Source organism: Mya arenaria, chromosome 6 (genome assembly GCF_026914265.1).
Source record: "Mya arenaria isolate MELC-2E11 chromosome 6, ASM2691426v1".
NCBI classification, from domain to species: Eukaryota; Metazoa; Mollusca; class Bivalvia; order Myida; family Myidae; genus Mya; species Mya arenaria.
Window position 1 is genome coordinate 43,875,241 of NC_069127.1, and position 24,317 is coordinate 43,899,557.

A 24,317-nucleotide genomic window follows, 5' to 3' on the forward strand; every position below is an offset into this window, starting at 1 on the left:
TTCTATCTTTAATATATTAAAAGGAAGAATGGAATACAAGGCCTATTGAAAGGAATGACACTACAAAGAGAAAACGAGACAGATATTACAGGAAATATTCATATCTATAAAGAAGAGAGAATGCATTGAAAGCCAATGTAAGAGTGGATATTAATAGTGCAGTTGCTATCTACATGTACCTTCAAATCTATGTGCATCTTCTACAAAGCCAGGTGCAGGCATTTACATGTATGATACGTAAAGGAAATAACAGTTGTATAAAATCATTAAAACAGCATTTTTATTTCCTTGAGTTTAATTGATGATACAGATTAAACATTATTTTTATACTGTTTTGAAAATGTGACAATTAACTAAACATTATTATTTTGATTGTGAAAATAAATCACATAATGACAATGGTTCTAGAACACAATAAAGCTTTACTGAACCACGAAAGACATACAATCCAAACTCGCTATGTCGACGTCGGATATCTTGACTTTACGGTTGTGTCGATTTTTTCTCTCCGGTCCCGAATTTATTCCTTCTTATTCTATATCAAATAAACCTGCTTGAGTCGATTTTCCTATCTCAATTTTTTCGCAATGTCGACCTCATATTTTAGTCCCTGTGGTCAAATTTCACACATTTTCCTTGTTTCTTATGTCGAACTGTAGATCGAGTTGTAGGTGCGAAAATATTCATGTCGCTAAATAACCGTGCGTGCCATAATAACAAACTGTCATAACTGGCGGTTTATTGGTATCTGTGAATAATTAAAGTTGATTGCTTATGTGTTCGATCAAAGAGACATTTATTGCTTAAGCTATCCATTGAAACGGAAAATTCGACAACATTGAAAGTTACGTGACGAAGAAATTTCTCTATACTTCATGTGGAAAACAACCTATTTGAAGTTGTTGTCATATGTGCTATACTGTTTTTTTTACACTGTACAAGTGTATGTAATTGCGGTTTTATATCTGTTTTGTGTAATTTATAAATGTGAATGAAATTAATGTGACACAAATATTTATTTATTTGGCTTAATTTTCAAATAAAAGTTTACTATTTTCATGACATTTAATTGAATAAGTCAGATGTCAGACATAACTCAAACCCAAATGTGTTGGGATTTATGATATTTTTTTGTAATTCATTTGTGTCAAATGTTCGTTATCTCGACTTTTTTCCCCTAGGTCCCGATAAAGTCAACATAATGAGTTTCGACTGTATTTTAATTTGATTTATTATTTACAGCATTTTTTGTATTTTTCAACCTACCATAACCACTGACCAAGCATACAAAAGACTACAAAATTACAATAAACTTATTCTAGTAAAGGTTACCATGAGCTTGACCATGGTCATCTTGACTATGACTTTTGGTCAAAGTGCATACAAAGTTTAAAGACTCTCCAATAAATCGTTCAAAAGTCCTTGATCAGAAACAAGAGTAATGCCGCTGCAAACCACATTGATGCCACCTCCGGATAAAGTAATCCAATGATTTGCAAGGGACACACAAAATCAAATGATTATTTAAAACATCAGCTAAGTGATATACAAATATATAAAGGAAATCCTTTAAACTCACCTGGATGAAGTTGGAAAAGGTAACACAGACCATCATGAGTTTGTGGACAATCTTGAGAAGCTGTGGGTTGGTGAGCATGCAGTCCTTGAGACAGTCACTGAGGAAGTCAGAGTGGTACGCCAACACATCATCAACATTTGATACCTGCAATTTACAGTGGATTCCACACATTGGATACCTGCAATATACAGTGGATTCCACACATTAGATACCTGCAATATTCAGTGGATTCCACACATTGGGTACCTGCAATATACAGTGGATTCCGCACATTGGGTACCTGCAATATACAGTGGATTCCGCACATTGGGTACCTGCAATATACAGTGGATTCCGCACATTGGGTACCTGCAATATACAGTGCATTCCACACATTGGGTACCTGCAATATACAGTGGATTCCGCACATTGGATACCTGCAATATACAGTGCATTCCACACATTGGGTACCTGCAATATACAGTGGATTCCGCACATTGGGTACCTGCAATATACAGTGGATTCCTCGCATTGGATACCTGCAATATACAGTGGATTCCACAAATTGGATACCTGCAATATACAGTGGATTCCACACATTCGGTACCTGCAATGTACAGTGGATTCCACGCATTCGGTACCTGCAATGTACAGTGGATTCCACACATTCGATATCTGCAATGTACAGAGGATTCCACACATTTGACACCTGCAATGTACAGTGGATTCCACACATTTGACACCTGCAATGTACAGTGTATTCCACGCATTCTACACCTGCAATGTACAGTGGATTCCACGCATTCCACACCTGCAATGTACAGTGGATTCCACACCTGCAATATACAGAAGATTCCACACATTCGACATCTGCAATGTACAGTGGATTCCACACATTCAACACCTGCAATGTACAGTGGATTCCACACATTGGATACCTGCAATATACTGTGGATTCCACACATTGGATACCTGCAATATACAGTGGATTCCACACATTCGATACCTACAATATACAGTGGATTCCACACATTCGATACCTTCAATATACAGTGGATTCCACACATTCGATACCTGTAATGTACAGTGGATTCCACACGTTGGATACCTGCAATATACAGTGGATTCCACACATTTGATTCCTGCAATATTCAGTGGATTCCACACATTCGATACCTGCAATATACATTGGATTCCACACATTGGATACCTGCAATATACAGTAATCCAGGATTCCACACATTGGATACCTGCAATATACAGTGGATTCCACACATTCGATACCTGCAATATACAGTGGATTCCACACATTGGATACCTGCAATATATAGTGGATTCCACACATTGGATACCTGCAATATACAGTGGATTCCACACATTAGATACCTGCAATATACAGTGGATTCCACACATTGTATACCTGCAATATACAGTGGATTCCACACATTAGATACCTGCAATATACAGTGGATTCCACACATTGGATACCTGCAATATACAGTGGATTCTACACATTGGATACCTGCAATATACAGTGGATTCCACACATTGGATACCTGCAATATACAGTGGATTGCACACATTGGATACCTGCAATATACAGTGGATTCCACACATTGGATACCTGCAATATACAGTGGATTCCACACATTAGATACCTGCAATATACAGTGGATTCCACACATTCGATACCTGCAATATACAGATTCCACACTATGCTAGTTGAGAATCTGTCATTTCGGCTCCATTTCACACATTTCATGAATTAGCTTTGTCTTAAGCCAGAATCCCAGTCCTTTTTATTTATCCATTTTATCAGTTATCTTTTCAAAAATATTCAAATTTTTTGTAATAAATGAATGTCTAAAAGGCTGATAAAAATCAAGTGTCTTTTTATTCATAAATTTCACTTACTCACATTTATGTCAAACTTAATGTGTATCAAATACGATCCCTGTACTATCAATATCAGATATTCATTTAATAGCTCGATCTGTATATTTCCATATGGAAAAATAAAACATCAATTAACACAGATGATCCCACTAACATTCTGCATGTTGGTCTGGAAGATGTGCCAGCTTGGTTCGACTACCTCAAACATCATGTAGTACTCAAAGTTCTGTACGAAGTTCAGCATGCGCTGTCGTAGGGCGAACGCGGCTGAGTACCAGCGGGCTGACTGAATACTGTACATCTTGGCCGTCTTGTTGCCTACCCAGACACTGCACAGTTGCCGCTCCACATGCTTGGTGTAGAACAGGTGCCGGAATAACATCTGGTATCTTGTTAATGCCTATAATAGCAATTATAAATTAACCTTAACTTTCAAAGCTATTACGAGAATAGTAACTCTGATTCATAGTCTCTGAACTCACTAGTTAAACAACATGCTGACTGAAACAAGTAGCGATTATCATCTTATTCAATGCTTATATAAAAACCTTAACTTACTGACATTGAACATATTACAAATATCAAATATTAATAGGTATACCAGCATAATAAAAGAATTTAGGCAATTTAAAACCTAGGCCTGTTGAGTCTCACAGAATTTTTTAAATTATACATTAACAAATTTTCAAAATAACCTTTCTATTAAGGACTAGAGAGACGGGCCATTTCACGACGTAGTCGAATGAGAATGACTCGAGGCCAGACAGATGCATGTCTGTTGGGTCACTTATGAATTTCTTGTAGTCTGAAAATAGACACGATTCATCTTTACAATACGACATAATGCCTGATGCTTTTCTGTTGAAACAAATCAGTGCTCAATTGTTAGTTACACATGTGTAATATTAATATTAGCTCTTATTCTTCAGTCAATATCAATGCTAGCTTTTATTATTTTTATGCTTACTGGTGATTTATTGAGACTTATCGGTGAAATAAAAATGACGTATCACTGTTTTAAGCAGAGTTTCAACAATGTCTTTTCTGAAATGATGTTGCGTTCGCATACAATTTAGTGCATTTTTTTTAAAAACTACAATAAAATGTCATTTTAAATCATTTCTAGGCATTTAGTAAAAAGAAAAATTGTTCGTTTCAGTGTAAGATCGCAATATATTTCACCTTGTGAACACCAGAAGTAAAAGTTTCACTCGTGGCTATGTCACTCATGTAATAAAGCTTTTGGTGCTCACTCGGTGAACTATATTGATCTAACACTGAAACAATCGATTATCCTCTATGTATTTCATATTCAATGTACATTTCCAGTACTTAACATTTTTACTATTACTATTAGTACACATGCATAGTGCTCATATTGGTTTATGTTATACATTTGAAATAATGAAATCAAACAAACAAAGGTTTTACAGTAAAACATCAATCTGAATCAAGTTACTAAACATTATCCTCATTCTAATTAATTATTTTATTATGTGTTATAACCTACCTCCTTCCATGTTGGTTTCTATGGAGAGAATGGTAAACATCTGGGTGATCAGGTCAAACTGCAACAAGTCCACTCTGAAAGTAAATAGAAAATTGGCTTCATTTCAACATACTGTAAGCATCACAATACCTGGCCTTTAATATAAATGTGAATTCTGTCATTCCATCTGAAAGGCATGATTCTGATATCAATCTTAATCATATAATTTGTAGATAATTTCATTCAATGTCCAAACCCTTGGCATTTGAATGTAGAACATGTGTCTTTGAAAAGCTATCAATTCACGTTTTGTTACAATAGCTAATAAAATTGACAAGATCCCTTCAATTTTCTACCCTTCAAAGACACCTCAACATCGTATTAAGCCACAAAAGAAAAATTAATATAATTCACTCTGTAAAATTTAAGCAATAAATAATATTTAGATTTGGTAGAAACTCATTTGATTTGACAAGACTTTAATGGCAACTCTCAATACTTTGTTTAAATCATCAGCATTCTTACTTTAAGTCGTCCTTGAATGGGTCAACATTTGCTGTGCTGGTACGAAGCGCGAGCTCTAGAAGTGACTCAAGGCGTGTAGGGTGTATGTTCTCAAGGTCCTGTTTCATCTCATCCTCCGTCATGTCCATAAACTGTACGATAAAGTCCCCCTTGTCCAGCAGGAAGTAATGCTTAATCGACCTAGAGACAGTGATAAATGTTAATGAAAATGACTGCTGAAGTTTACATAAACTTTAAAATGAAAACTTTTTATATTAGAAGATGAATTTATGTTGATGCACCATTACAGCAAACTTATTGAAACTATTATTTTTTTTCATTTAGAGCATAAATCAGCAAATGATTAAGCCAGTGTGATTTCAAGATTGCAAAAGGAAACAATTAAATGAATAAGTAAACTAAATCCTGCAAAAAAATAATAATAATGGACAAAAACATGTCCTCCAACTGTCTCCAGGCACCTACCCTCCCACCATCACTGGGTACCTACCCTCCCACCACCGTCTCTTGGTAACTACCCTCCCACCATCCCTAGGTACCTGCCCCTTCCGCCATCCCTGGGTACCTGCCCTCCCACAACCGTCCCTTGGGTACCTGCCCTCCCACCTTCCCTTGGTTTGTGCCCTCCCACCATCCCTGGGTTGCCGTCCACTGTCCCTGAGTACCTGACCTCCCACTGTCCCTGAGTACCTGCCCTCCCACTGTCCCTGGGTACCTGCCGTTCCACCGCCACTGACCCCTCACTGTCCCTTGGTACCTGCCCTCCAACCACTGTCTCTTGGTACCTACCCTCTCACCACTGTCTCTTTGTACCTACCCTCCTGATGTTCCCAAGGTCCCTGGGTACCTGCCCTCCCACCGTCCCTGCCCTCCCACCGTCCCTGGGAACCTGCCCTTCTCCGTCCCTGGGTACCTGCGCTCCCACCGTCCCTTGGTACCTGCCCTCCCACCTGCTCTTCCTCCGTCCCTGCCCTCCCACTGTCCCTGGGTACCTGCCGTTCCACCGCCACTGACCCCTCACTGTCCCTTGGTACCTGCCCTCCAACCACTGTCTCTTGGTACCTACCCTCTCACCACTGTCTCTTTGTACCTACCCTCCTGATGTTCCCAAGGTCCCTGGGTACCTGCCCTCCCACCGTCCCTGCCCTCCCACCGTCCCTGGGAACCTGCCCTTCTCCGTCCCTGGGTACCTGCGCTCCCACCGTCCCTTGGTACCTGCCCTCCCACCTGCCCTTCCTCCGTCCCTGGGTACCTGCCCTCCCACCGTCCCTTGGTACCTGCCCTCTCACGGTTTCTGGGTACCTGCCCTCCCACCATTCCTGGGTATCTGCCGTCCCACCATCCCTGAATACCTGCCATCTCACCATCCCTGGGTACCTGCCGTCCCACCACCATCCCTTGGTACCTGACCTCCCACCATCCCCATGGGTGAAAGTTGGAAATTTTCCAAATACTGAAAAATGAAGCTGGGGGCCAGGGCTAGGCTTGGCTAGGGGTCCTGGGGGCCAGAGGCCCCGGAAGCTCCCGGAATTAAGCATTTTAAAACACATTTCAAAGCCTTTCCTGACATTTAATCAATCAAATCTATGCTGTATATTTATGGGCAGCTTTTGTCACCTCCATTTGTTTTTCGCAGGCTGTTCAAGCTCTTTAGTATTATACCCTGAGGGTAGAAACTTCATTGTTCAATATTGACCACAGTGGCAGGTTGCGTTGTTTTGACACACCACGACATTTTTTTGTGGTTTCGTTTTAATCAATTTTAAGAAACAAAACATTTTTTTTTTTTTTATTCTATTTTTAAAAAAAATAATTTGTTTTGCCAATTATTACAAGTTACAGTTACCACATCATATTCTCACTAAAAATTGATAAAAAAAGGGGGGGGGGGGGGGGGCGGGGGTGTAGTGCATCAAAACAACGCAACCTGCCCCTGTGATTTTGACAGCAGTATTTCGATTTATTTCTTTGTTTATATTTGCCTCCAATTTGCGGTATGTCGTAAAAGTCATAAAGGATACTGACCGTAAATATTCGGCAAAAACCGGCTTTTTCCTCCCTACATCCCTGGGTACCTGCCGTCCGACCACCATCCCTTGTTACCTGTCCTCTCACCACCCCTGAGTACCTGCCCTTCCACCATCCCTGGGTACCTGCCCTTCCACCTTCCCTGGGTACCTGTCCTCCCACTGTCCCTGAGTCCCTGCCCTCCCACCATCCCTGGGTACCTGTCCTCCCACCGTCTCTGAGTACCTGCCCTCCAACCTTCCCTGGGTACCTGTCCTCTCAATGTTACCGGGTACCTGATCCTAGCCATGAGCTCCTTTTCATCCATGAGGAGATTGAGCAGCAGCTTGCTGGAATATCCGTACGCCCGCTCTATGTGCTCAAAGTACTTCTTCTCCTTTAACGTGTACACTATCTCCTCAGCGTTAGGACACTTTACATCACGACCTGTACCAATAAAAGAGTTTGTATTGCAGTAGAAACAAGAGATGTTTGTCAAACATTATGCCCCCTGAGCGCCAAGTTGCCAGAAATATTTGGACAATTGAATGAAATATGCATGGACTGAAATGACAGCTGATTTGTCATTGGATGCATATGAGGCAGGTCATCTACTTATGATAACTTAAGAAGGCAAATAAATGCCCAACTAAAATAGTAACATAAAAGAAAATCATTTCTATACAAACATTTATACATCAATCCCAATCATCTGTGCATGCATTAAAAAAATATGGACAATCAGAAAACCTTTTTTCAGCTTACAGTCACACTGACCTTGACCTTTGACCCACTGACCTCAAAATCAATAGGGTTCATCTGCTGGTCATGACCAATAAGCCTACCTAGTATGAGGTCCCTGGGTCAAAGCGTTCTCAAGTTATTGATCGGAAACCGTTTTTCATGTAAAGGTCACACTGACCTTGACCTTTGACCCACTGACCTCAAAATCAATAGGGTTCATCTGCTGGTCATGACCAATACGCCTACCAAGTATGAGGTCCCTGGGTCAAAGCGTTCTCAAGTTATTGATCGGAAACCGTTTTTTCATGTAAAGGTCACACTGACCTTGACCTTTGACCCACTGACCTCAAAATCAATAGGGTTCATCTGCTGGTCATGACCAATAAGCCTACCTAGTATGAGGTCCCTGGGTCAAAGCGTTCTCAAGTTATTGATCGGAAACCGTTTTTTCATGTTAAGGTCACACTGACCTTGACCTTTGACCTCAAAATCAATAGGGTTCATCTGCTGGTCATGACCAATACACCTACCAAGTATGAGGTTCCTGGGTCAAAGCGTTCTCAAGTTATTGATCGGAAACCGTTTTTCATGTAAAGGTCACACTGACCTTGACCTTTGACCCACTGACCTCAAAATCAATAGGGTTCATCTGCTGGTCATGACCAATAAGCCTACCTAGTATGAGGTCCCTGGGTCAAAGCGTTCTCAAGTTATTGATCGGAAACCGTTTTTCATGTTAAGGTCACACTGACCTTGACCTTTGACCCACTGACCTCAAAATCAATAGGGTTCATCTGCTGGTCATGACCAATACACCTACCAAGTATGAGGTTCCTGGGTCAAAGCGTTCTCAAGTTATTGATCGGAAACCGTTTTTCATGTAAAGGTCACACTGACCTTGACCTTTGACCCACTGACCTCAAAATCAATAGGGTTCATCTGCTGGTGATGACCAATACACATACCAAGTATGAGGTCCCTCGGTCAAAGCGTTCTCAAGTTATTGATCGGAAACCATTTGGTATTCCTACCGACCGACCGACAGACCGACCGACCGACCGACCGACCGACCGACCGACATGTGCAAAACAATATACCCCACTTTTTTCAAAAGGGGGCATAAATATTGCTTTTGCTGGCATTCATGAATATTTTAAATCGGGTCCCGTTAAGCTCAATGCACTCTTGAATACTCTGTCGGAAATTACAGCCTAAAACTGGTATTTGTATTAAGGAAATTGTTTTTTTAAAAGCAAAAATAAACTTTAAACATACAAGTGTCATAATGAGCAATTGCTTTCTGATAATGATACAAATGAGAGATTTTTGAAAGGTTTAATTTTGAGTAACAAATCAAAATACATCTGTTATTTCGAACACCCTTTGTCCAAAATTATCGCTATTTCGAAATTATTTTTCCATCACGATTTTATTCCTTACTTCTCTAAATAAAATTTTAATCAATAATCAGAAATCGCTTTTTCAAAATAATCCCTGTTTGAAATAAAAAATTACGGTTCCGATTTGCTATTTCATATATTTATCAATCCTTATTTCGAACTTGATAATCTATAGCTTTTCACACCATATTGCAACAGCATACGGTCATCAGCCTTGCGGTGATAATGAAGCACAATTTGCCCTTGTCAAAGAATGATATTGAGCAATAAGTGTGAGAAAAAAATATTCACACTAATAATTAAACAAGAGGCCCTAAATCTCTCACCTGAGTAAAAGAGTTTAACCTTTGTAATCAATATAGCTTGATATTTGTTCTCAAAGAATATTGAAAAACATACTGGTCAAACATGTTGCCTATATAATCACTGACAGGACTTGTCACAGTTGCCTGCACATTTACAGGACTTGTCACAGTTTCCTGTACACTAACAGGACTTGTCGATTGACTGCACACTGACAGGATTTTGTTCAGATGCCTGCACACTGACAGGACTTGATGATTGACTGCACACTGACAGAATTTGATTCTCATACCTGCACACTGACAGGTGAGGACTTTGTTCAGTTGCCTGCACACTGACAGGACTTGATAATTGACTGCACACTGACAGCACTTGGTACAGATGCCTGCACACTGACAGGACTTTTTTCAGTTGCCTGCACACTGACAGGACTTTGTTCAATTGCCTGCACACTGACAGGACTTCATTCAATTGCCTGCACACTGACAAAACTATGTTAAATTGCTTGCACACTGAAAGAAATTTAGTATAGATACACAAACAACAAACAGTGCATCATCCAATAAAATCAATAAACTGCCTTAAGCTCTAAAAATCTAATATCAGAACACATTCAGCACCTTCAACTAATATTATCTCTTCTTCAACCTAGGACAACATCTCCATACTTTAAATATTTATAATCAAATTTTTCATTATATAAGGTTATTCACTATCCATACAGAAGATAAGATTGTAGCTTAGAATAATCTACATGAAGTTCAATGGAAAAGTCTTATTATTAAATTAATCATTAAGTAAAAATGAAATTTCTTCTAAAGAATAAAGTGTATAATAATTATTTGAATCTATGAACCTAAAAAAAGAACAATAATTACCTAAGAAGTGACTATGTTGAAGACTTAATAATATTTAAAATATATTCCCTTGTTACTAAAAATAGAAAGTAGTGGAATCTCCAACAAAAAGGGAGACCATATAGCAAGGCTTGCTGCCCTTGTTTCAATAGTAAATTTCACATAACTATCAAATTTTAACAAAATGTATTTATAATGAACTTGTAACCCACGGGGTGAGGCCAATTTTTCTCCAGGGGCATAAATTGAAAAAACATGGTAGACAACCAATAGACAATGTTACACACCAAATATTGAAGCACTAGGCCTAAAGGTTTTTGCCCCAAATTTTTTTAAATCTATTCTCTTGTTACTAAAAAAAGAAAGTAGTGGAATCTCCAACAAAAAAGGGAGACCATATAGCAAGACTTGCTGCCCTTGTTTCAAGAGTTAACTTTATATAACTATCAAATTTTAACAACTTTGAACTTGTAATCCACGGGGTGAGGTCAATTTTTCTCCAGGGGCATAATTTGAATAAACATTGTAGATAACCAATAGACAATGTTACACACCAAATATTTAAGCACTATGCCTAACAGTATTTTCCAATAAAAGTTTTTTAATTTTTCCTTTAGGTTGCTATGGCAACAAGAGTTCTGCATGGAATTTATTTTTTTGAACAATTTTGAAAAAGCACCAACCAAAGATCATTCCTATGAAGTTTCATCAAAATTGTCCAAGGGGTTTAGGAGAAGATGATGATTATAACCAATTGTTGACGCTTTTCCTTGAGGTGGCCATGGCAACCAGGGTTCTGCATGATATGCATTTCTTTAAACAACTTTGAAAAAGCACCAACCAAGGATCATTCCTATGAAGTTTCATTAAAATTGTCCAATAGGATTAGAAGATGATGATGATTATAACCAATTGTTGACGCTTTTCCTTTAGGTAGCCATGGCAACCAGAGTACTGCATGTACTTCAATTTTCAAAAAGCACCAACCAAGGATTATTCCTATGAAGTTAGATCAAAATTGTCCAAGCGGTTTAGGAGAAGATGATGATTATAAACAATTGTTGACGCCAAACAACGGACGACAGAACCGGACATAGACTGCTCACAATAGCTCACCTTGAGTACATTTATTAAACAATAATTCAACAAGCATATATACTGAACAAACACTCAAACCAAATGTAACATGTTGGTAATGTGTAACCGACATTGCAATCTTCATGGCTTAATAATTTACGTAATATATAAAACGCGAATGCTATCAGTTTTTAAAATTGTTAATGCAAAATATCGATATAATGGTGTTTAAATGTTACTATCTTTATTGCTTCAAATATGAAGCTATCATACCACACTGTCTGACTACATTGAGGTATTTTCCAGTGTTAAGGATTTTGACAGCCACCAGCTCCAGGAAGACCGGTATCCTCTCTCGACAGATGCTGTAGTGGTGTTCCCAGTAGGTGCATGTGGGTTAAGGATCAAGTTGGACATATTTGTCATCCTGGCTATTTTGCATTTTTTATTATTAAAAGATGATTAATAACTTTGATATATAGAAGGATCACAGCATACATTAAACCATTTCTTAAATGTCCCCTGCACAGCAGCACTTAAGTCCACATTGAAAGTGTAAACAAGTTATGTGAAGTAATTTAAACAAATAAAGGATATTGATCATTGTATTCCTCTTGTAACTTCTCCTTGTGTATTGTCTCATTTTCCTCGATCAAAAACTGAAACACAGAAAAGATTGACCAGAACTTCATAGGACATATGATGTAGAAGGGCTCTTAAAATTTTCAGTTTACTAATTTAAACTTTGTATAGCTGCTTCAAGGATAAACAAATTAACAATATGCTCTTAATTATACGAATGAAATGCTAGGAATATGAAGCTTGTGTATGAAACAGGGTTTCATTGTTCGCATGTTTTGGCAATTACATCATTATTTTGCATCCTCAAGGTTAAAATTCAATGTATGCAGATCTGTTTTCAATAAAAAAAAATGAAGTTTTCATTACAACAGAATAGAATGTTTTCATTGATAAATTTGAACCCAGAAGTTGACTAGGAAATTCAGCAGTATGCACTTAATTACCTCCTGTGCTAAATAATCTGCAAATAAAATAATAGTTTTAATTTAATTCATTTCTGCTTGAAGCTGACATGTTTTTTAGGTTTCTAGGTTTCACCATGAGTGTCAAATGTATTTGGCAAGAACATTCTTCAAGGAACATGAAAACTGTAATGCATTAAAATAAAGTCCAAGAGATGCAAAGATGTAGACCATCAATTTAAACCAACACCATGTACAATGTATGTTAATACTGTAGAGCACTAACCTCGGAATAAGGGTCAGTTATGATGCCTTTGTAAATCCATTTTTCGAGGATCTCAAAGTAAGGAACACAGGCCTGGAATAATGCACCAAATTCATAATTCAGAGTAAAATACTGAGGTATCTATTTTTTAGCCAGTATTTGTAACATACAATCTGTTCTAGACTGAAATGTAGAAATATTTAAGAGAAATACAATACACGCGGTATAACAAGATAATTTAAGATTAAAATTGTTGAAAACATGTTAAATATACTTACAGATTGTGTAAGATAGAGACATAGTTCCTGGCCTTTCACATCTCTGTAATGATGGAAACACTTTAATACACAAGTTTCAGATTATATCACTAACAACAGATTAGTTTCAGAAGCTGCTGTTTACCTGTCATGTACACCTATCTTGGTAAGAAATGAGCATACAGATCAAAACGCAATCTTCCTCACTTTAATGTTCAAACATAAAACACAAAGCAATTGGTTTTATGATTTCTAAAATCATGAAAGGTATTATTACTACATGAACATTAAAGTACACTTATCTTACCCTATAAAGCTGGAGGTCTTCTCATGGAGCATGCTGAGGACGGCTCCACCAATACACTCACCCTGACAAACATGATCATAGCAAATAGGACAAATGGTTCTATATATATATGCATATATATAATGTCAAATAATATTACAAATTAAAACTTGCAACCATTAAAATAGCAGTAAAGAAATTTCTCCCAGAATATAGCCTACCCTGTTGATTGAGTTGGCCACGGATGCCATAATGTCAAGTGTTTTCATGGACGGCTGAATGTAGAACCACAACTTCTGTAGAGACAAATTTCCCTGAAAAAACATATGTGTACATGTATGAGAATGGACTTCCTTGTAACTGATACAAATGATGCTTCATGCTCAAGCAATTACACATTTTGTAGACTTCAATTTAAATGCATACTATTATGTTCACATTGAAAGGGTCAATATGTTGTAAAATTCAAATCACATTATTTACAACAGCACATTTACCGTATTATATCATGTATAGGACGCTAGCATAGATAGGACGCAGGCAAAAAAATAGTTGAGAAAACGGGTAAAAACCCTTAATATATAAGATAGGACGCAGCGGAAAAATGTCAAAATCGGAGCCGAAAAATTGAGGTTGGTCAAGTATTTATAACATATATATTGAAGTAAAAAACAAACAAAAAATTGTATATAAGGCATATTTTGGTAACTGTCTTGTGTATTTTGATAATTATTGTCGTATTTTGGTAATTTAGCGTACACAACAATGATATATGTCTTGACATTTTGAGAACATTTACGCATATTATAAGACTTATACAAATGCCGTAATAGTCCCGACTGACAGTCAACCGTTGCAACCGTTGCAATAGTCTCGACATGCCTTCTGAATGACAGTCAACAGTTGCAATCGCAACAAAACTGTGTATTGTCAAAACTGATGATTGTTTTGATAAGGCTTGTCGCTGTGCGGATTAAAGCATGTCGGCATAATTAAGTGTCAGTAATTAGCCTTGCCAGCGGAAGGCACATCGGGTAAAGTGCGAACAAACAACCATAAGGTATTACCATCACAATAGTTTGTTCTATTGATGTTTTTCTAATAACAGACAGCGGGTGTTTTTCACACCTTCGCTCATTTAAAAAGATTTGATAGTGACAATAATGCTACTTTGCGTTATGCACATTCATTTATCAATTTTTTATAACAGTAACATACAACAAAATGTTGTGTAAAATATCGAAACATTAAAATCATAAACAACGATTAATTGATATTTACCTCCTTTCCCGATTTCCGTTGCCGTTATAACTCAATCCAGTTAAAGTGCACTCACATCGAGTTTTTGTGAGTTTTATGAAAAAGTAAACACTCGTGTTTTTTTTTTCAATTTATTTCTCAATAAATCATTTTAAAGTTAACATTCAATATATTTCTGCATGTGTTAACTTGCATGATTTTACCTATGTCAGTTGTTCTCTTGGGTGACGCAGTACAGATACTTACTATTACCGCGTTCTTCCCTGGTCCGATATTTTCGACCTGAAATGGACTTGGAAAAAAACAGATGAAATTCTAATAGCATAGAAAGGACCCAGGCAATTTTTAAGACGAGAATTGGGGGTAAAAAAGTGCGTCCTATGCATGATATAATACGGTAGTAACAGAACCAATAAAAAGATTGAACATTTAAATACCAAATTTGTATATTATAAATTATATAAGTATTTAAAGGAATTATCACATAGAAATTGGTTCAACAAGGCCTTAATTATCACAATGTCTAACAAGAGCTGTCACAGTATGTGACGAATGCCCCCGAATGTGACATTGACCTACGAACAAGGTCAGAACATGAAAAGTTGATCTTGCCTTTATGTGACAATTACATATGGCAAGTTATTTTAAATTTCCTCTGAACATAAAAAAATACCACCCATACTTGACAACCTACACTGTTATGTCCTTATATTCAGAATTCCCTTGTGAATAAACACTTAGTGTATCTTTCACCTTAGAGGTAGGGACATGGGTCTTGCACAGGACACATCGTCTTCGTATGTGGAACACATGTAGCAAGTTATTTTAAAATCTGTCCATACAAGGGAAAGTTACAGCCCGGACACGACAACCTATACCCTATGTCCTTGTATGCAGCACTCCATTGTGAATAAACACTAAGTGTGACCTTGACCTTTGAGGTAGGGACACGGGTCTTGCACGCAACACGTCGTCTTGGTATGTGGAACACATGTGGCAAGTTATTTTAAAATCTGTCCATACAAGGGAAAGTTACAGCACGGACACGACAACCTATACTCTATGTCCTTATATGCAGCACTCCATTGTGAATAAACACTATGTGTGACCTGGACCTTTGAGGTAGGGACACGGGTCTTGCACGCGACACGTCGTCTTGGTATGTGGAACACATGTGGCAAGTTATTTTAAAATCTGTCCATACAAGAGAAAGTTACAGCCCGGACACGACAACCTATACTCTATGTCCTTATATGCAGCACTCCATTGTGAATAAACACTAAGTGTGACCTTGACCTTTGAGGTAGGGACACGGGTCTTGCACGCGACACGTCGTCTTGGTATGTGGTACACATGTGGCAAGTTATTTTAAAATCTGTCCATACAAGAGAAAGTTACAGCCCGGACACAACAACCTATACTCTATGTCCTTATATGCAGCACTCCATTGTGAATAAACACTAAGTGTGACCTTGACCTTTGAGGTAGGGACACGGGTCTTGCACGCAACACGTCGTCTTGGTATGTGGTACACATGTGGCAAGTTATTTTAAAATCTGTCCATACAAGAGAAAGTTACGGCCCGGACACGACAACCTATACTCTATGCTTATATGCAGCACTCTATTGTGAATAAACACTAAGTGTGACCTGGACCTTTGAGGTAGGGACACGGGTCTTGCACGCGACACGTTGTCTTGGTATGTGGAACACATGTGGCAAGTTATTTTAAAATCTGTCCATACAAGGGAAAGTTACAGCACGGACACGACAACCTATACTCTATGTCCTTATATGCAGCACTCCATTGTGAATAAACACTATGTGTGACCTTGACCTTTGAGGTAGGGACACGGGTCTTGCACGCGACACGTCGTCTTGGTATGTGGAACACATGTGGCAAGTTATTTTAAAATCTGTCCATACAAGAGAAAGTTACAGCCCGGACACGACAACCTATACTCTATGTCCTTATATGCAGCACTCCATTGTGAATAAACACTAAGTGTGACCTTGACCTTTGAGGTAGGGACACGGGTTTTGCACGAGACACGTCATCTTGGTATATGGAACACATGTGGCAAGTTATTTTAAAATCTGTCCATACAAGGGAAAGTTACAGCCCGGACACGACAACCTATACTCTATGTCCTTATATGCAGCACTCAATTGTAAATAAACACTAAGTGTGACCTTGACCTTTGAGGTAGGGACACGGGTCTTGCACCCGACACATCGTCTTGGTATGTGGAACACATGTGGCAAGTTATTTTAAAATATGTCCATACAAGAGAAAGTAACAGCCCGGACACGACAACCTATACTCTATGTCCTTATATGCAGCACTCTATTGTGAATAAACACTAAGTGTGACCTTGACCTTTGAGGTAGGGACACGGGTTTTGCACGCGACACGTCGTCTTGGTATGTGGAACACATTTGGCAAGTTTTTTTAAAATCTGTCCATACAAGGGAAAGTTACAGCACGGACACGACAACCTATACTCTATGTCCTTATATGCAGCACTCCATTGTGAATAAACACTAAGTGTGACCTTGACCTTTGAGGTAGGGACATGGGTCTTGCACGCGACACGTCGTCTTGGTATGTGGTACACATGTGGCAAGTTATTTTAAAATCTGTCCATACAAGGGAAAGTTACAGCCCGGACACGACAACCTATACTCTATGCTTATATGCAGCACTCTATGGTGAATAAACACTAAGTGTGACCTTGACCTTTGAGGTAGGGACACGGGTCTTGCACGCGACACGTCGTCTTGGTATGTGGTACACATGTGGCAAGTTATTTTAAAATCTGTCCATACAAGAGAAAGTTACAGCCCGGACACGACAACCTATACTCTATGTCCTTATATGCAGCACTCCATTGTGAATAAACACTAAGTGTGACCTTGACCTTTGAGGTAGGGACATGAGTCTTGCACGCCACACGTCGTCTTGGTATGTGGAACACATGTGGCAAGTTATTTTAAAATCTGTCCATACAAGGGAAAGTTACAGAGCCGGCCGGACGGACGGACGGACAGACGGACGGACGGACGGACGGACGGACGGTGCGATTTTAATATGCCCACCTTCGGGGGGCATAAAAAGGATATCTATTCTAGTATAAACACCACAAGAAATATCTATTGCATCATTTTTGCCAAAACATGTATGAGCCAATACATTTAGGTATGAGCTAGCATTGTTAAACTCACAACTCTAAGCTGTTGTTCAAGCTGTGTGACCAGCATCATGTAGTCTTTCACCAGGGTCCTCATGGCTGAGCTAAGGGCGTGATTCACCAGGCCATACTCAAATGCTGACTTCTCTGTCATACAAGAAATAGCTTTAACTAAAAACATCCTTGGACATTTAAAAAAGATGTTTCTACATCTGGAATGAAATATGATGTTTAGAACAATGGCAGAGCATTGGATAAGGAGGGTATTTGCATATTTACACAATTAAAATCACAACTAAATTTATTTTCAAGCGTACAAAAATGCGCACAAAATGACAGATTACGCCATTGATATAACAACATAGTGATTACATTGCTTTTTGTGTTTGACCTCAGTTTTTTTTCATGTCATTAAATCATCCAAGGGCTTGATTAGAATTCTACACAGTACCTATCATTACAAAATCAAGCATCTGTTAATATAATTCATCAAGGCGTTTGACGAGCATCAATAATGTAAGGAATCAAGCGTCTCAATATTGATTGATCTATATGGTGAAAAAGTATCAACGGACCTGCAAGGTAGCGGCATTATTTCTCAATATATGAAGTTATTATTAACAACTGTGTATATTGAACTTAGCTAATATATATATAACTGTATATGCTTAAATATTTAAATTAAACTGATAAGTACAGAAAATTAAAGTATTGCTCTTCTGGAAGAGATATTAACTGGAATTGTCTTTAAATCCATCTACCAAAATCAGAAAATATTTAGTCTATGATGAACTACACTACCCCCTATTTAAGCTTCACACCCTTTTTGCAAGTTAATGTACAAATGAGTTATGAATGAGTTTATCCATATGTATACAGATTATACTTTTTTAAAATATGTAACTTTTCTTTTCCAACCAAAATTGCTTCCAAATCATCGCGAAAGAAACAAGATTTACCCAATTGGCAAGTCTGAATACCCAATGGCTAAAGGAATGAGTGCTACCCAATGTGACAGAGCCATCACAGGAGTGATAAGGGCACCAAATGATATCATGTTTGAAAGGGGGTGCAATTTGAAGGCACAAATATTTGCATGGCCCTTGAAAAACCTTATCTTGAACTCTGCATTGGTTAATTGAACAGTTTCATAAACTGTTACAGTTTCAAATGGCGAAAGAATATCAATAAAATAATTGTACCTGTATACACATTTATAAATTTGCATTACCTTCAATAAATCTGACCACTGTGGAATAATTTGAAGCAAGAGGTAAAATCCTTTTCACCATCTCCAGTAAAGAAGAGTCTGAAACAAGTTACATGTATAGAGACTAACTTGACTAATATGATAAATGACTATTTGCTTGATACCCTGTAATATGGAATGACAGTGATTGTTCAAAATAGTTCAAAGTAGTAAATCGGTCAATACTGCTGGAAGTTTCAATGTCCACTACCAGTAGACTCAAGTTAATCGATATGACGTTGACTGGACATAGGACCACCCTCGATAACTACATACTTTGATCAACAATAGAATATATATGTATATTGAATCCAAGTCCAAGAGCGTTTATTTGTCCATGGCAATCATGTGACTAGTAAATCTTTCTATTGCTTTCAGAGTAGTGAATATCTATATCAGGGTTGTTTGGCATCATGTCAAAAACAGACAAAAAATATTAGGTTAAGTCCAACCATTCCTTGCTATAAGACACTATAGGAAAGCAACACAATTGATGGTTGACCAAAGTTCTTACAGTAAGCCTTATAATTCAGTAGTAATATTTTTTGGCAAACCATGTACACCAGTCCTACCTAGACTCTGGTCAATCATGAACTCTTTCGGTGCATACCGCTCAGTCAGTGCCCTTGCTAGGATGTATTTCCCTTCAATCCCCTGCAAAAACGTAAACACATGCATGTTTGTTAAATAAACATTTCATAACATCAATGTTCAGTCAGTGGTCTCTCACATGTACTAGTAAGTCTGATTAAAACATGATCATTATTTAGAACCATGCATTGGTGATGAAACTGTAAGAATGGAAATTGTTTGACAAGATATTCACTTCACCTGCATACAACAGAGAATGTCGTCGAGGATGGCATGCTCCTGCATCATGGTCGGTAGGCTACCCAGTGGAACAATGTTCTGGAGATATAATTAAAATACCAGCATACACATATGAAAACAATTTGTATTATTAAGGAATTTTCAAATTTATGTAACAGACAAATCATCATTTCTAAAAATAAAATAATATGGAAATTTTAAATCTTTAAATTAACTAATCACCTATTTCAGTTTATGGAAAGAAATGTAATTTCAAGATATTTTCCAAACCATTCCAAGCGTGAGACACAAATAATACTTCAACTGGTTAAATGTAACAATCCACATTCATGTACGCAAGCATAACACATAAGATGATGTACAGAGTCAGTAGGTCCATCCACCCCGACAATGAAGTCCATGGTGAGACAACTGCGCTGAAACAACCAGTCTGGCTGGTGGGGAACATTCACTGGAATAAACATGGTACAATAGGCAGAGTGACATCCAGCAAATCACTCTTAAATAAGAAATAAGACTTTTTTCATATTATGATTCTTTTAAACAGGATTTCTTTTTACAACATCTTCATTTGACGTTCAATGAGCAAAATAATGTAAAATGCTTCACTTAAACAATCAGAACTTTATTATGACAATAAGTAAGAGCAGTTTTCATTGCTAAAGTAACAATTCTCCAATGTTTCCATACTACCAGTTATATTCTACCCATACAGTCAACAAGAGTGACACTCACAAAATACGCCCATCAATAATTTCTTGGATTCTAAGACAACTTACTGTCACACATTCTTGGTAAAGATTTTATAGCTACAAACATTTTCAGCAAGTTTGGTGAAGGTCAGATGAGAATTGTTCAAGTTAGAGAGTAGACAAAGCTTAAATGGCAAGGGCAGTAATCCTGAAGTGCTTCGGGGCATTTGGCTGATTATCATACTTGACCGATTTATTTTACCAACAAATATTTTCAGCAAGTTTGGTGAAGATCAGATGATAACTGTTCAAATTAGACAGTGGACAAAGCAAAAATGGCAAATTTTGACCAATTCAAGGGCCATAATCCTGAAGAGCCTGGCTGGTTATAGAACTTTGCCAAGAATATATACCAACAAACATTTATAGTAGCAAGTTTGGTGAAATTCGGATAAAAACTGTTCAAGTTTGAGAGTAGACAAAGCTAAAATGGCCAATTTTGATAAATTCAGGGGGCATAACTCTGGAGTGCCTAAAGCGATTAGGCTGGTTATCGAACTTGACCGAGATATTTCACCAACAAACACTTTCATGAAGTTTGGTGGAAATTGGATGAGAAATGTTCAAGTTAGAGAGCGGACAAAGCTAAAATGGACAATTTTGACAAATTCAGGGGGCCATAACTCTGGAGTGCCTAAAGCGATTTGGCTGGTTATTGAACTTGACCGAGATATTTCACCAACAAACACTTTCATGACGTTTGGTGGAAATTGGATGAGAAATGATGAAGTTAGAGAGCGGACAAAGCTAAAATGGCCAATTTTGACAAATTCAGGGGGCCATAACTCTGGAGTGCCTAAAGCGATTTGGCTGGTTATCGAACTTGACCTAGATATTTCACCAACAAACACTTTCATGAAGTTTGGTGGAAATTGGATGAGAAATGTTCAAGTTAGAGAGCGGACAACATTGTGGAGCCGCCCGCCCGCCGCCCGCCCGCCATGGGTGTTCCCATAATACGGCCATCGTAAGATGGGCGTATAAAAATTACTGACAATAGAAGCAAACTACACAAGATCTATTTACATGAACCAAATTTACTACCGTTAACAAAACACATGTACAGCGTACCATTTCTCTGGACTTGTTTTTCCCGGAGTGCCTTTCTCAGCATCTCAGATGATGTGACCTGGGAGACAGCTGGTCCCTCCTTCAGCCTCCGGAGCTGGGTCTGGATCTGGGGATGCAAAAGTAGGAAACAGGGTATAAAACGGTCATGTTGGTTCAAATAAAAAGATTTATGCTCAGGATTTGATGATTTGAAACCTTTATAAACCTGAACAAAGCTAAAGTGCTGGGCACTGCTTCAATGAAGGAACTAAGTGCTTACAGTACTTAAAATAATCATAAATTTTTATATTAACAAAGCAATTGGCAACAAGTTGATTTTTCCCTCAACTTTTTTCACACTTAGCAAAATAGTGAATATGACACTAGAATAAGTTCAGTTTATGACAGGCCAATGGGGTGGTATTCAATAACCAAACTTAAGTAAATCTTATGGTCATACATATTTGAATTCTTTCACTGCATTAGTCAGTTATCAATAAAATGTTATCTGATTAGCTACATCATGCTTAGAACCAATTAAGACTAGGGATGCGAACGAATGGCAAAACTAATATTCGAATATTCTGTTATTCTTTCAATCGAATATTCAATTACCAAAATACATCTTTTAGAAGTTGTAGTAAACTATTATTATTATACGCTAAAGTAATATCCAGGGCATTGTAACCCTGTCTTGAAGTAGCCACTATGCACGATAGACACTAGCTTATTTTCCCAAATGAGCCTCAAAATACCCCATTTTCAGAAAGACAAAAAGCAATTCATTATGAACAAACAAAAACAAAATTAAATTTCATTGCCTTCATATTTGAAAACAATGTGAACTTAGATGGATCTCTGCTCAAATGGCATTATGCGCCAATGAAGGGTCTTTCCGCAGGACAAGCAGCCTCGTTCTGATATTGACCTCTACTAAATATAACTATGGAAAAACCAAACCAACTCGGGAACTAGTAAAATAATGAACAAAAACATATGTGATATTTTACTCTTCTATTGTACATAAATAGAGCAAATATCCTAAAACGCTATATAATATATAGTTATATTTCAAAGCACGAACATTATATATAAACAGGGAAAACAGTTTAAAAGACATGTATATATGTAACTCCATCATTGTAGCAGATGCCATTTATAACATTGAGGCGATTTGAGCAATGTTGCACAGCTTAACTTGCTTGCAGCCAAGACAACACATTGGTGTGAAGGCCGATTCCTTAAATCCCTTTAATTGGCAAAGGCATTTAAATTTACCAAAAATAATTGAATTTTTGATGTCACCTGTCTAATAGCCAGTTATTGTAAAATTACGGGGACTTTTATAGTACCTGACAATATGTCCCTAAATGACATATGATGCCTGTTTAGTGCATTGTCATCACATTCACACCTCTGGCATTATGGGCCAGTCGTTGTAAAAACAAGACAAACGAACAATGTACACAATGACAGTTGTAGGCAAAAGGTTTATTATTCTACTTATTCAACAACAATACATCGAATATTCGAAATACTTAACGTTTGATCGAAAATTTGAATATTCGTTTGCATCCCTAATTAAGACCAATATTGAATACCAGCTCAAAATAATTACTTGATGTTCAAGTTGTTCTAACTTTGATTACAGGAAGAATGATTAATGAGCAAAATAAAACACTATTTATTCTGATATTTCAGATTTATCTTTGGTTAGAATAATTTTATCAGACTGCTGTAACTAGTACAAGGGTAAATTTAAAGTACATGTACCTCAGATGCATTCCTTTGTTGTATCATCATAATCAGTTATTTGCAAAGTCTATAAAGTAAATCACTGAATTATTGTGTTATATCCAGAATGTGAGTGATATACATGTATATTACATAAATGTGTATCAGATTTCATGTTAGTAATGATAATGAAGAATTCAGTGTAGTCAGTCATGTGTGTCTAATCTTAGTTTTACTGTTTGGGTGGTGTTATATGCTTTAATACATAAATAACAATACAGAACAAGCATACAGCTATATTTATTAGGCAAAAACAGAACCATTCAATACATATATAAACTAGAGTTTTTGTTAAAGTTTTCTGTTAAAACTATTTCTGTTTCTTAGAAATTACGAAAGTTTAGCACTCTCACGGCATTGGATCCAGCTGTATGGTAGTATGCATAGCCTAATCTTTCGCCTACAGGTCAAATAACATGCATTTTTCATTTTATAATGAGACCACCTTGGAGCCTTTGGTGTTTTAAAGTAAGAATGGTGACAATAAAAAAATATATATCCTGAACATGGTCTTAGGCAATTTTTATGTATAACATAAGTCAT

General features: G+C 37.5%; 1 protein-coding gene across 4 annotated transcripts in view; it reads right to left on the bottom strand.

The window, feature by feature from the left end:
* LOC128238200 (gamma-tubulin complex component 2-like) overlaps positions 1 to 24,317 on the bottom strand; it is a 61,449-nt gene that overhangs the window by 24,728 nt on the left and 12,404 nt on the right. For 3 of the 4 annotated variants that reach the window (XM_052953837.1, XM_052953834.1, XM_052953836.1), the window contains exons 7-25: positions 22,002 to 22,107; positions 20,541 to 20,629; positions 20,179 to 20,256; positions 19,920 to 20,001; positions 19,330 to 19,407; positions 18,133 to 18,245; positions 13,869 to 13,961; positions 13,669 to 13,730; positions 13,383 to 13,425; positions 13,126 to 13,197; positions 12,454 to 12,515; positions 12,130 to 12,242; positions 7,772 to 7,922; positions 5,469 to 5,648; positions 4,965 to 5,038; positions 4,150 to 4,259; positions 3,609 to 3,854; positions 1,580 to 1,723; positions 180 to 200 (exon numbers count right to left, since the gene is read on the bottom strand). In XM_052953837.1, coding sequence (XP_052809797.1) covers positions 180 to 200; positions 1,580 to 1,723; positions 3,609 to 3,854; positions 4,150 to 4,259; positions 4,965 to 5,038; positions 5,469 to 5,648; positions 7,772 to 7,922; positions 12,130 to 12,242; positions 12,454 to 12,515; positions 13,126 to 13,197; positions 13,383 to 13,425; positions 13,669 to 13,730; positions 13,869 to 13,961; positions 18,133 to 18,245; positions 19,330 to 19,407; positions 19,920 to 20,001; positions 20,179 to 20,256; positions 20,541 to 20,629; positions 22,002 to 22,107 — 1,917 coding nt within the window. The remainder of the gene's footprint in view (positions 1 to 179; positions 201 to 1,579; positions 1,724 to 3,608; positions 3,855 to 4,149; positions 4,260 to 4,964; positions 5,039 to 5,468; positions 5,649 to 7,771; positions 7,923 to 12,129; positions 12,243 to 12,453; positions 12,516 to 13,125; positions 13,198 to 13,382; positions 13,426 to 13,668; positions 13,731 to 13,868; positions 13,962 to 18,132; positions 18,246 to 19,329; positions 19,408 to 19,919; positions 20,002 to 20,178; positions 20,257 to 20,540; positions 20,630 to 22,001; positions 22,108 to 24,317) is intronic. The other variant, XM_052953835.1, reaches the window with a different exon arrangement.